Consider the following 14,121-nt stretch of genomic DNA (forward strand, 5'->3'; position numbering starts at 1 on the left):
TTTCCATCATTTTCCACCTTTAAAATGTTGGGATCTCCCGCATGTTGCTCCCCCCCCCCCGAACCAGCTCTCCAGCCCATCAGTTCTCCCTTCAGCATTTCTCCTGTTCCCACCACCCCTTTCCTTCCCACCGCCCTCCCTCTAACCCAGGCTCCCCAGGCTGGGCTTGCACTGGAAGAGCGTCCTCGAGGCTTCCACCACCTGCAGTCTGTTCTTGTTTCATCCCGTGGCTGCATCGCCTCAGAGTTAATTTATCACTGATGGTAATCGCACTATCTTCTGATTCTAATTTTATACGTTCCTCCCATTCAAACCGTCAAATTCCTTTGTCTATATTCAGTTCAGATTTGGGTCTTTCAGGACCTTTGCAGCTCCCTTCTGGATGGCTTGTTCGCATTCTCACGCTCTCCATCTGTCAGATTTGCTCTAAGCCAGCTTCTGTATTTTATTTTCCTACCCTCTTCGTCTGCTGGCTTTCTCTTATCCAATGCAACAGAAGTCACCTTGCCCTAGGCTTTGGTGGGACCATCCACCGCCTTCCATATCTTGACCATGGGAACTTGCCCAAGCCACACAGCCTCTGACTCTCAGCTTTCTCACCAGAAAACTGGGGTGCATACCTCCCTTATCTCTCCTATAAGTAATTAAATGAGGTTCAGTGATTAAATGAGAAAGTAATTGCTAAACTGTTGTGCAAACACCATGCACTCTTCGGGTACCTCTGTACTCGAGTCCACACTCTAGAGATGCATCCTCTGATACTGTGAACACCACAGTGCTTACAGCACCATGAGAATCGATGGCACACGCATGGGACAGAGGCTCGCAGCTCCTGTTCCAGTGACTTCCCTGGGGTTAGGGGGAGGTGGTCACTGAGAAGTCCCCTGGGTCATAGCTATGGGAGCTCAGCTCCTGTTCCTTTATGATCTGAGTTTCCACAAAGTGGAGATATAGTTGGTTTGGCAAATGCGCCTTTCTGAAATGCATGTTTTTCTTGGAGAATATAAAAAAATTGGTCCATTTATTTGTTATAAGTTTTGTAAACATTTGTTGTAGTATAAAAAAATTCTGGAAAGGATACAAGTCCTGGTATATAGCTCAGTGACTTTTCACAAGGTGGATACACTAGGGTAGCCAGCACCCAGATCATGGCCTGGGATGTTTCCATCTCTCCAGAGCTTTTTATGCTCCCTTCCACTCACTCCCTCCTGCAGGCGTGTCCCCTGTCCTGACATGAAACCCTCTAGGTGAGATTTTGCTTGTTTTTGAACTTTTTGTAAGAAAAATTATACAGTATATATTCTTGTGACTGGCTGTGTTTGTTAACATTGGGTATATGAGATTCATTCACAGATTTAAGTCATTCATGCCAGTTCTTACAGTATTTCATATATGTACACATGAAATTATACATTATATATAAGCATATATGTATATGTGTATATATATCATAAAATAGAAAGATATGCATGTTTGGGTAGCCTGCATTTGGGGCTGTCATGACTAATCATGAGCATTCGTGAGCATGGCCTGGTGAGCATTTGTACAGTTTCTACCGAGTGTGGCCCTGGCAGCGAAATTGCTGGGCCATAGCACCTGCACGTGCCCGGCTCTGGTAGAGAGCGCCAGTTTGCTAAAGTCACCGTGTCGGTTTACACTGGTGCCAGCAGAGCCGCTCGTTGCCATCCCCGCCCGCACCCGGCGTTGGCTGGGGTTTTAGACCAGCTGCTCGGGAGGGTGCTCGCAGTGCGGCCTTCACTGTCTGAGCTTGCGTTTCCCTCATGGTGCGTGAACTTCCTCACCTTCTCATACAGTATCGGCCATTTGGACACTGTCTTCTCTACTCAGTATACGTTCAAGAAATTTTAGAAATCTTTACCCCCACTGAAATAATTAAGATCTTCTCCTAGGTTTCCTTTAAAGGTTTTTTATTTTATTTTACCATTCGTATTTATAGCTGCATGCCATTTGGGATTGAGTTTTGGATATGGTAAGAGATTAAGATTTGTTTTTCTATGGGAATAACCAGTTGACCACATGCCATTTATTAGAAGTACAGTGGGGAGGCTATTTTCTCCTAGAAAGGAGAACCTCCGGAGAGAGCTGGTGGCAGCTCCAGTGGCTGGGGAGCAAGAAGATTACATGAGGGCAGCGTGGACTTGCAGAAACGGCCCAAGTGGATACGGGGGCAGAACACAGGAAGTAGGCTGCTTTTGGGTACTTTGTGATGTGTCATATGCACAGTGAGCGGCTTGTAGAATGCCACCCAGGGCTGCGTCTGGGTGCGGCCCCTGGCCATGGCGGTGGCTGCCGACGGTGCTAACGTGGTGGGCTGTCATCTCTCAGAGGAGGTGTTGCCCCGGCACAGTCACTGGGGCCCAGCGTGGAAGCAGGTCTGTCCTATCAGCAGTGTGGCTCAAGTAGAAAAGAACAAGCCCCTTACCTGGTCTGTTATGGTTCCTACTTAGCCGTAGCATTTCCCACATCACAGACATTCAGCTGTTTAAGCAACGCAACTGTAGGCCCATAGATTCTCATCCCAGTGTGACCGATCAGGTCCAAAATAAAATCCCCAGGGCAGTGAGGTGGCGCAGTGTCTTGAATCAGATGGAAGTGTAACCAGTTTCCCTCTTGGCACGCTGCACCACACCTCCTGGGAAAAATTATTCCCCTTACACTGAGCTTCTCTCTCACACCACAAGCCAGTCTGTCCTTCCAAAGAGCTTGGCTTTGCCAGCTGGTGGCTCTCGAGTCAGGTGTCTTTGCTCTCTGCATGTCATACGTAGGAGGCCTCAAAAGGACAGGTGTGCGGATGTCCCAGGGACATGCTGGAGGGTTTCTCATCTCCTCTGGGCCCTAGTGATCTGCACAGAATGGGCTGCTCCTGGGAGCTGGGGATTCTGAACACCAGGCATCACCTTCTTGAGAACAGTGTTTGGTACAATCCCTGTAGTAATGGTCACACCGGGACTCCATTTACAAACAGATTTCCCAAACCTTGGCTTGGTTTTTCTGGTGAGGTGAGTATCCTGAGATTAAAGAGGTTAAATGACTAGCTGGTGATCACCCAACAGGGAGTGGGCAGAGAGGCCGCAAACCTCATCTTCTAATTTCGTATAGTTCCAGAAAAGTCTTATGAATTATTATATACCCCTTTGGTTTAGCAAGAGGAAAGTAAAACCACAGCCTCCCTCAGTACCTTGTGCTAATGTTTAATTATCTTCAAAGCCAAAAGGATTCCTTTGTTTAAATAAATTCTATGGATATAGTTGGAGTCCTTGTCTTCTTGGGGAGTTCTTTTTAAAATAAATTATAGTAAAATAGACATAACATAAAATTTACCATCGTAACCATCTCTAAGTGTTAAGTACATTCACAGTGTTGAGCGGTCACTTTCCAGAACTCTCTTCATCTCCAAAACTAAAACTCTCGACTCAATAAGCAACTCAGTATTCCCCTGTCTCCTGCCCCTGGCAGCCACCACCCTACTTTCTGTGAGTAGGAATCCGACTCTTCCAGGAATGTCATGTCCGTGAAATCATGCAGTATCTTTATTTCTGTGACTGGCTTGTGTCACTCAGCATAACATCCTTAAGGCTCGTCCATGTTGTAGCATGTGCCAGATACTATTCCCCTGTGTGTGCACCGCATTCGATTTTCCCGCTAACCCACGTGTGGACACTTGGCTTGCTCCTACCTTTCGGTTATTGTGAATTCTCAAAGAGCAAACGTGTGCCACCCACCTTGTCACAATTCTTAATCTGCTTGTGAAATCCCTTCTTATTCGTGTCTTCTTAGGGAGAAAACCAATAAGCTCCTCTAACTTTCCTTGTAATTTTGGTTTCTACCCATTTGCTCATCTCCGTATTTATTATAAACGTCTTCAACCCCTTTTTGCTATTTAGAAGTGGTATTGGAGCAGCCCACCCTCTGAGCCTGGCAGTTAAGGCCTCCTGGGCCTTTCCTTCCCGTCGCCCTGTTGAGCTTTCCACCCCCGTCCCAGCGTTTCCTGCCTTCAGACAGACCCCATGGTCTCCTCACTGCCCAGGCCTTTCTGCCCCCGAGCTGTCTTGTATTTCTGCGTAGCACACGGGCATGGTCCGTTCACTGCCCACCTCGGGCCAGGCCTTACACAGAGCAGAGCCGCAGCACAGACAAGGAAGACAGTTTCCAAGTTCTTCTGAACACTCTGGAAGATGGTGTTCTAAAAGACACATGCATTTCATTTCATGTGATAGGAGAGCTCTTTTCTGAACATTAAAATTCAAATTGCAATAAAAAAAAAAAAATGAATGAAGACATTAAAAGGGAGATTGCTATTTTAAGAAGCCTGTCGTGATCCTTTTACAAAGCAACCATTCCCTACAAGGTAAGCTTCGTTAAGGATCTGTTTAGACTGTGGCTTAGTCCTTTTGAAAAATGTAGCTTGCATTAAGTTTATAGTTAACCTTGACTCCCCACCCCGCCCCATGCTAACCCAGCCAGTGGTTCTCATCCTGTAGATGACAGTAATTAATGTGTTTTCTTCTGAAATTCTATTTTAGCTTTTCCTCTTCTAACTCCCCCTCTTTGGGATGGTTATTTTCCCTACTTTATTGAGATAACTTAAAATATGGTTTCTTTTTTCAGAGATATTAGTAGTATTTCCTCTGGCTCAGCACAATCTGCAGCTTTAATCTCTGCTGATGGGCTGCTGGGGACCTGCCTCCCCCAGAGACACAGGGAAGGAAAGCTGAGCTCCCCAGCCAGTAGCTCCCGAGTGAAGTATGTTATCTCTACTTTACAGGCCAAATATGAGATTGAGCAGTTAAAAGTCAGAGACTCTAGGAAAGGAGGCAAGAATGCTTTTTTTTTTTTTTTTTAAATCAACAAAAATCCTTCTTATCACTTTAGTGATATTTGATGTGTGCTTTTCTAGTCCAGAACTTTTTCACACATTTGATTAAATTTCCTTCACTGAGATATTCCAACAATTTCTGGGTAGATCTCCTGTCTCATCTTATAAAAGTGTAACCTAAGCTTCCAGAGTAGGTTGGGCCTGGCCAATTTCTCGAGTCCATTGAAGGGAGGGATGCAGTGACAAAATCTGTGAATCTGTGTCTCAAGGTGGTACCACTGTGGCTTAGAGAGTAATGATAGTCTGAGTCTCCCTTGTGTCAACACTGAGCTCTTTACTTAACATTACCCAGACTTTAATGTGTATTTAAGAAATGGAGAACAGGGCACATTAAAAGTTCTTTTGAAAGGGAATTGCAGATTTCTTTAAAAAAAAAAAAAGCAACAGCTATCAGACATCTAATTATTTCTTCTTTCCAAAAAAAAAAAAAAAAAAAGGAAAGATAACCAGACTGCAAAAATAGGAGAAAACTTGCGTCGTTAAACTAGGCAGTGTCTGGGCCACTAGAATGCCACAGAGGTTGGAGAATTTGCACCAGACACGATGGATACAGATGTTTGAGAACTAACTCATATGACATCTGAGGTAGACTTCAAAGGAATCCACTTGGGGTGGTGGGGAAGTAGGAATGGGAAAGTTATGAATGAAATCAAATTGGCCACGAGGTGTACTTTTTAACCCTTGATGTAAGGCAAAATTATAGGAAGTCAACAAAGGCAAACTCACATAACACAAAAAAGTACATTTTTTAATTGCAAAATAAAAATTAACAAATTACCAAAAAACAGAAAAAAAAACCCTCTGTCCTCTGTGGGAAGGCATGCTTGACTGGGGTGGCACTGTCTACTCTACTCCAAGATTCTCAGGGGACTTTTTTTTTTCCTTAGCATGACAAAGTGATTCTAACATTCATTAGGAAGAATAAAGAAGACTCATCTAGAACGTTTTGAACAGTAGAATTTATCTTGGCGTAAAAACACTATAATTGGCCAACGTAGAGAGGAACCAAGATATTTAGGATACTGTAATAATGGCATTTCAAATTATTAAATAAAAGATGGATTATTTAATAAGTCTTGCTTCCTATAGGAAAATTCTGGAATTATAAAGAGAAGTGTTTTGTGTACTATGCTGTGGTATTATGTTACATATCGCTTTGTGTTTAAGAAAACTGCAGAAGGTGTTCAGGGTATTTCGACACCACCTCATAGCAGTATCACTGCGTTTATTACAATATTCTAATTCACCTAAAGAATTTGATCCAACTTACAGCATTTGATTTTCTTACAGCATTGTGGGTCGATAATAAAAAATAAAAATTACTTGGCACTTACTCTGTGTCAGGCCCTTTTGCGAGCTACTGGGTTATAGTAACTCCTTTAACCATCGCAGCAGTCGCGTGGGAGGGATGTTATCGCTTCCCCTGAAGGCCAGGAGCCCGGGCGCAGTGGCCGGCGCGGCTCGTCCGCAGCCTGGCCCGGGCCGTGCGCGCCCTCCCCGCGCGGCCGGCGGGCGGGGGTCGCGGGGACGCGGGAGCGGCTCGGCGTCCGGCTCTCACAGGCCCTCTCCTCTCCTTTGCGCAGGGACCTGATGCCCAGAACCCTGGACGGGCAGATCACCATGGAGAAGACGCCCAGCTACTTCGTGACGCGGGAGGCGCCCGCGCGCATCTCGGCCATGTGCAAGGACACCAAGCTGATCGTGGTGGTGCGCGACCCGGTGACCAGGGCCGTCTCGGACTACACGCAGACGCTGTCCAAGCGGCCCGACATCCCGCCCTTCGAGAGCCTGACGTTCCGCAACCGCAGCGCGGGCCTGGTGGACGCGTCCTGGAGCGCCATCCAGATCGGCCTCTACGCCAAGCACCTGGAGCGCTGGCTGCGCCACTTCCCGCGGCGCCAGCTGCTCTTCGTGAGCGGCGAGCGGCTGGTGGGCGACCCGGCCGGCGAGCTGGGCCGCGTGCAGGACTTCCTGGGGCTCAAGCGCATCATCACCGACAAGCACTTCTACTTCAACAAGACCAAGGGCTTCCCCTGCCTGAAGAAGGCCGAGGGCAGCGGCCGGCCGCACTGCCTGGGCAAGACCAAGGGCCGGCCGCACCCCGCCATCGACCGCGCGGTGCTGCAGCGGCTGCGCGACTTCTACCGGCCCTTCAACCGCAAGTTCTACCAGATGACCGGGCACGACTTCGGCTGGGACTGAGGGCGCTGTAATTTAAAAAAGAGAAAATCAGATATAATATATTTTTTTACCGATCGGTAGAGAAAAGGCAGGTTTAATATTTGTGCTGGAGATATTTCTCTCGGTAGTTCCCCCCCCCCATGAATGTTAAGGCGGCCTGGGCCCCACCTTCGCCGCCCCGTCCTCACCTTTAACTCACACCGGACGGGTGGATAAACAAAGAAGGAAAACTGTACTCGTCTGAATACTTCCACTTGTTAATTTTTATGTTATGTTTTACGGACATCATTATAAAGAAAGAGCATCCATTGCCGTTAAAACTTTTTTTTTTTTTTTTAATATATCTTTATTGATTTCAGAGAGAGGAAAGGAGAGGGAGAGAGAGAGACAGAAACATCAATGATGAGAGAGTCATTGATCGAGCCGGCAACCCGGGCATGTGCCCTGACCAGGAATCGAACCCCGATCGCCTGGATCCCGGGTCCACGCTCAACGGCTGAGCCACGCCCGGCCGGGCCGTTAAAACTTTTAAGAGGACGCCGAGGGTAAACCATCCGTCCCTCTGGCTTACAAGGCTCGGGTGGAACTGGCGTCCAGCCTCGTGTATTTCTCCCTTTAATTTTTGCCCTGTGCCACTTTTTCTTAAGCTGTTTCCCAGTTACTAATACTGTACGGTTTTACACCACTTCAGTTATCACAGTGCTTTCAAATGCAACATTTTTTTTGATCCTAATACTACTGTGTCACACGAACATGGTACATAGAGATTACCGCCATTTTACAGATAAGGACACTTGAGTCTCAGGGAGGTTAAATGACTTAGCTGAGGGCCAGATGGCGAATCCTGGACAAAGCCTCATCTTTCACTTGTTCTTATTTCACTCCGCTTTTTCCAGGAGACTTGGAAATAAGACACCTGTACCTTTCCAGACGTTAGGCAGGTTGGGAATGAACTAGATGTTTCCTCTTGTAAGTTCCAGGTGAGCCCTCTGGCTCCCGATCACACCACACAGTGTGCCAAGGACACCACTCAGACCTGGACACGGCACCCTAAGAGCCAGTCTCAGTTTGATTGAAACTGAGAGAAACGACAGGTTCTGGTACGGAGATCGAGGTAGACGGACAGTCACACTGGCAACAGGACAAGGTGTGGTAGGAGCCCAATTTACCTTGACCTGACGTCCTATTTTTTTTATTATGAAAAAGCCATTTCTGTAAGAGCTTACAAATATAAATCTCATTTTTATTTATCTCTTTTCCTAACAAAGAAAATCTGCTTCTTTTTCTACCTTTGGAGCTGGTACTAAAACACATCAGTAAACATCTTTTACAAGGCCCTTGTTTTTCATGGGCAGAGGACTGTCACTTTTCCCCATTTCTTAGTCACATCTATTATAACCTAATATGCATTAATATTTGGAAAATATTCTCAGAAATGCAGACGGCGGTAAAAATGGTGGTTTCGCCCATCTGTTTCTGCCCATCCCCCATTTAAGTAGCTCAAATAAATCAGCCGTTTATTAAGAGAATTCCTTTCCTCTCCGAGTGGGCATTAACAAGATTAGCATTAATGGGAATTAAATTGGTTTAGAGAGGAGCACATATGCACGAAATATATAAAACGTGTATAATTAGCCTGTCGGCAACATTTTATTACAGGTTTAAACCCAAGAGGAAAACGTCTCCTATCTCATGGAAATTTTCTTTAGCCGCCAAAATGTAAAGGACCAGACACTGCAGAATTGTAAAATGGTGTTCATTTTCTTCTCCGGTGTTGTCAGTCAAAAGAAACTAAAGTTGTCTTAAATGTGCAGCACGATCTCGCGTTTGCCACAGAGGCTGCGTCAGGTGAAGGAAGGATTTCTTGAGAAGCCTCACACAGGAGTAAAAGGGAGGAAAGAAATAATTGCTCCAAATCTTTGGCTCTGTTTATCAGTTGCCACCTTCAGGAGTTAAGTAAACCCCAAGTCCAGGTCCCTTTTTCCAGTTGGTTTCCTTCCCCTCTGTGCCCTCAATTCTCCAGTGCCAGGCCTGTTTGTGCTCCATTAGAATTGTCACTACCAGCAAGGAAATACTCATTTTGAACTTTTTATCTTTTTTTCCTTAACTCATTTTGTTTGTGCTTCGGATTCTTTTTTGCATTTGTTTGACATTATGCGAAAGTAGCTTGCACAAGGAAACAATTGTATTCAGCAATCTCCACCATTTTTGTGTTAAGAAATAATTAAAAAAACAAAATTGAGTGCAAAGAATCTCTTCTTGCCTGTAGTTTTTTTGTTGTTGTTGTTCACATGACTTTTAAAAAAATGAATGAATGAACAGCACTCCAGGAAAACCTTTTAACTTCCAAGATTTCGTGTGGGTGTTAGAAGCTATAGGTCCCAGAAGAAAAGGCATACAGATCTAGAGTCAGTACACCCTAAGCTTCCCCCAGTATGGGACTTTTCCATTTCTGTTTCTATGTGGTCCTCACTCTTGCTGGGCATGGACTTAAACTCAGATGTCTTTATCCATTTAGCTCCACCAAGTAGTAGGTTTTGCTCCTGATGGGAACATCTTAGCTACCTTCCACCTCGCTGCCTGCTCCACAGCTATGCCCACTGACCTTAACTCTGCTTAAAAGCAGACCTGTCCCTCCAGAAGAACACCCAGGGGTCTTCAGCTTCACTCTTAGTAGCATGCTTTTCAGATGACGCCTACTGTGTACAAATTCTCCAAATAACTTAGAAACTTTTAAGGAAAATTAATTTTATTCTAATAACTTGGGATTACTAACCTTCTAGAGAACGGGTGTTAATTATTCCAGGAGTATTAATTCCACGCTAATTTTCCTATTTTCAAAGATTTTTAAAATTAGACTAAACCTCCAGGGTAATTTGGGTCACATCCCCATTTGGCATTCCCATCCTTTCTTTGGGCATGAAAACGTTGGGTTGGTGTGTCTGTACATTTTTAACTCTTGATTTTGCAGTTGTTAAGTGGATAAATTTCCTCTAAACACATTTCTCCTGCTCTGTCAGCTGAGGCCTGCAAAATCTGTTACCCATGAAAATACCTAAATTCAGTGTGTGAACAAATACATATGTCTGTAAAATAATAACACCTTATGGTCATGGAATAGATCAACCTTTCGGATGCATTTCACCTTGAGCCACCAGCAGCTCTCCACTCTCATTAGTTCCACTTTACCATCGAGGAAACTAATCCTTAAGACTGATTCTCAGCAAAAGACAATTTTGCATCCCAAGGCCGTATCTGAAGATACTTGGTCCCGAGGCTGGTGGAGTGTAGGGTGCTTGTGGTGGGCGAGTGCCAGGGACGCTGTTAAACATTTTACACTGCAGAGGAGAGCCCCCATCACAAAGAGTCACCCACCCACACTGTCAGGGGTGCAGAGGCTCCCGGGGTCAGAAGTAGTGAGCCAACCACAGTTAGCACGTCTGAACCTTGTCCACAAACCAGAGTCTAATTAATGCCTGACTTGTAAGACTTTCACTCACCACTCTGGGTTTTTCTCCTGAAAATCCTTGTTTCTCTCTCTAGCTCTGTAAGTGACCCCGTTATAATCAACAGATCAATGTTTAATGTGCGTTGCCAAGAGTACTAAAGAGAAACATCAATGATGTGGGTTTTTACAGCCGAGAGACAGGGGCAGCTTGTAACCAGCGGGATAGCTCCATTTCTGTGAAGTGGAATCACTCAGTTTCAGGTGGAAAATAACATTCCAATAGGACAGTTTCAAAGGCTTTTTCAAGTTCAAGTCTCACAGTTTCAATTTGCCTCCATGACAGGGCCGTGACAGTAATTCTTATCACCTGACACAACCAAGTGACGAGAGATTGAAGTGAGTGGCTCCACTTCTGTTAAGCAGATGAATTCAGATGGATGTGTGGCCCTGACTTGCTGCGTAATAGCAGAGAAAAGAGAAATCTTACTGACACAGTTTCTGGAAACCCCAGAACTTTGTATATAATTTCCATAGAAATCAGGGAAGAGAAGAGCTTATGGTTCCCAAACATAGAAATGTGTGGCTGAGAGTCAGTGAAAGTCTTAGTGCAGAAATAAAAGACCCCACCTGCCCTCTTATGGTTTCCCGTGGTCACTGAGGAAGAATCGGACTTAGTAACCCAACAGCAAGCCCTGTTAAGGGAAACACCAGTGCCACTGTCGGATGTGCGGTCCTTGAAATGTCATCGCTGAGGAAACAGATCTGCATTCAGAGTCTCAATTACATGGGTAGAAAACGGATGGGGAAAGTTTCAACCCGTTTGTCATACGGAGTTTGGGAATGGGAGGCCTCCCCTCTTGAAAAGAGGTGAATTGGGGGAAATTACAGGGCAGGGCAACTTCATACACAGAGTGATAATATAACGAATTTTAATTATGCCAGGAGGAAATAAAACTGGAAATACAAACTGTTTCTGATATATGGCTCCATTGTGGGATGTTTAGGACACTTAGTATGTTTCAGGCTATAGCCCTAATTTTCTAGTTCAGTTTCTAACTGTTGGTTGTGTTCTTTTAATAGCTACATGAGCAACAACTTACTCTCGTCTAGTTTTACTGTCAAATAAAAGGTAACAATAAATTGGGAGCATACTTTTCCTCCCCAGATTCTCGGGTTTGATACTTTAAGTGCATTCGGAGGATCAGATAGGAGAAATGGCATCCTCGATCGGCTCTGCCTGGCTGGTACACGATCGGCTTAGATTTCTAGCTGGGTGTTAGCTGATCAGTCCTGAGAGAGCTTTAAAATTACTGGCTGATCTGCACACGGCAAACTATGGTCCTTGTGTTTGGGTGTCTCCCAAAGTCATGTCATAGTAAACTTAGAGTGTTCAGTGGCCCTGGGGCCTTATTTTCATGACAAAAAGAAGGGATGTGTCTGTTTCTGTCCCACTTCCCATCTCCGGGCTTCTCTCACTTTTTAGTGCCTCCTCGCCCTACCTCTTGCTGTGTCCAAGGATCCCTGGCACCCCGGCCCTGCTGCCCGCGTTCTGCCCTCTCTCCAAGCTCACCGCACCTGATGGTGTCCACCTCCTACTTCAGATTCCTGGGAAACCTTGTGGCCCCCCTTGGGCCACTGCTCGCAGCTTCCGCTCTGGGGAAAGCCGTCCCATTACTTGATGCGTGTACCCAGACAGATGAAGGTCGGATGGGTTGACCTCTCCCCAAGAGCATTTACACTAGGAAAACAGGGCCCAAAAGAAGAGGGATGAGGCAGGGCAGGAAAGCACGGCGACATGGTTTTGACAGGAGATGGAGGAGGTGTTGGAAGGACACTTAGCAGGCTCCACGCCCCACCCCTCGCCACTGACCTGAAGATCCGGGGTCAGCAACTTGGCGTCTCACTTCTGAAAGGTTGTCTGCCTCTGGTCCGGGCAGCGACATTTTCTCCACCTGTTTCGCCATAAAGCCTTATCTGAGCTCAGATTTCTTCATTTCAAGCCTGCAACAGCTGGTCGACCAGGGAACAGGAGGAAGCGAGAAAATTTTACAGTCATTTTACTGCAATTTTCCAGAGGGAACAGAAGAGTTCTTGCTTAGCTACCATCAGCTGATAGCTCTAGAGCCAAACCAGTTCCTATTTCAGATGACCTGCCCTCGCACAGATCAGGTGTTCTTCGTCAGGAAAGGTCCAACTAAATGTCCTATCGTAATAGTAACTCACCTTTGTGTACAGTGAGTCAAGACACTCTTTCGCTCTCCTTAGGCCTGAATAGTGTTTTTCCTTTTTGTCTAGATATAGAAAGTTTATGCATCTGCTGTGGCTCCTGCTACATTTCCTCTCCCCTGAACTGCTCACATCTTTCCAGTCTCTTCCCTTCCACCCTCCTTACTCCCACATCATTTCTTTTCTGGGTAAATTTTTACCTTTCAATACTTTCCTGGGTCAAAATCTTTACGCCAAAATGTCATCTTGCAGCTTGATGTTTTCCCCTCTTTTCCATGTGATTCTGGTGACTTTTTCCCTTTTTGTAACCACCTGGCCCAAGAATTAATTACACCTTATTTGGATTTCAAGACTCAGCCTGTAGTCTACCTTCCTTTACCTCCTTTGCCTTTTCTTAGATGGTGCCCTTACATTTTAGGAAAAGTGCTCTTTGGAGAAAATTCCCTTCCCCCCGGCCTCCAGGGGCTGGCGTTTGCCGCCTCCGTGGGGATGGACCTTCTCGCTGCCTTCTGCCCGGGGACGCAGCCGTCCCCAGCGCCACTGGCTCCCACCTGCAAGCGATTCCGTGCTGAACGCGTCAGGCTGGTCTTCCATCGGCCGTAAATAATGAGCCCTTTCTCAGACTCTTTGGCCCCTGCTACTTGATGAGGCCATTAATAAAAAGTTCTGTATCAATAAAATGATAAACTCTGCCCGCCCGAGCCATATATAACGAATGCCCAGGAAAATTGGAAGCAGGCCTGTTTTTACCAGCCTCACCCCGTCTTCTAACTCAGGCCGCAAACCCCGCGTGGTGACAATGCCCAGATTCCGCCTCCCTCAGCAGTGCCCGGGGCTTGCTCCCAGGTTTCTCACCAGCCTGCTCTCTGCTTTTTCACGCCCATTCATTCCAACCACGCTTTTATTACTCAGTGGACTCCAGCGCCAATGTCTCTAGCCGATCTTCATTATTTTTACTGTCATCTCTCTTATTTCTATTATCGCCTGATGGCTAAAATGGCACTGCTCTGCCTTTCCCTGACACCCTGTCGTCTTCGTAAGCAGCCCGTCTTCATTTCTGCACTAATTAAAACTTTTCTCCACTCACTGTTTGAGGCCAGAGACATAGCTCTACTGATAAATCACAGGATCACATAGGCATGGGACTTACCTACCGCTTCACACTTGCATCTACCTTGAAAGGAAGCCATGGTTCTTTCAATCCACCCATTTTATTGATTCTGCCTTCCATTTCTTTAATGGCATTTCTTCAATTCCTCAGCCTTTTCCGTGCTTTAGTGATGAAAAGTCATGTCTCGTGGATAATTCTGTGAATAGCCCTGATCTGACAGGGAGTAAGGAGGCCTTGCATGAATCACTCAGTACCACT

The 14,121-nt window shown here is 45.8% G+C and overlaps 1 protein-coding gene across 1 annotated transcript in view; it reads left to right on the forward strand.

The window, feature by feature from the left end:
- The window catches only part of HS3ST3A1 (heparan sulfate-glucosamine 3-sulfotransferase 3A1), an 85,034-nt gene extending 75,704 nt beyond the window's left edge, over positions 1 to 9,330 (forward strand). The window contains exon 2 of the mRNA XM_087825838.1: positions 6,481 to 9,330. Coding sequence (XP_087681964.1) covers positions 6,481 to 7,099 — 619 coding nt within the window. The 3' untranslated portion in view covers positions 7,100 to 9,330. The remainder of the gene's footprint in view (positions 1 to 6,480) is intronic.
- The last annotated feature ends 4,791 nt before the right edge of the window (positions 9,331 to 14,121 follow it).

The sequence above is a fragment of the Miniopterus natalensis genome, chromosome 17 (assembly GCF_054644295.1).
Source record: "Miniopterus natalensis isolate mMinNat1 chromosome 17, mMinNat1.hap1, whole genome shotgun sequence".
NCBI classification, from domain to species: domain Eukaryota; kingdom Metazoa; phylum Chordata; class Mammalia; order Chiroptera; family Miniopteridae; genus Miniopterus; species Miniopterus natalensis.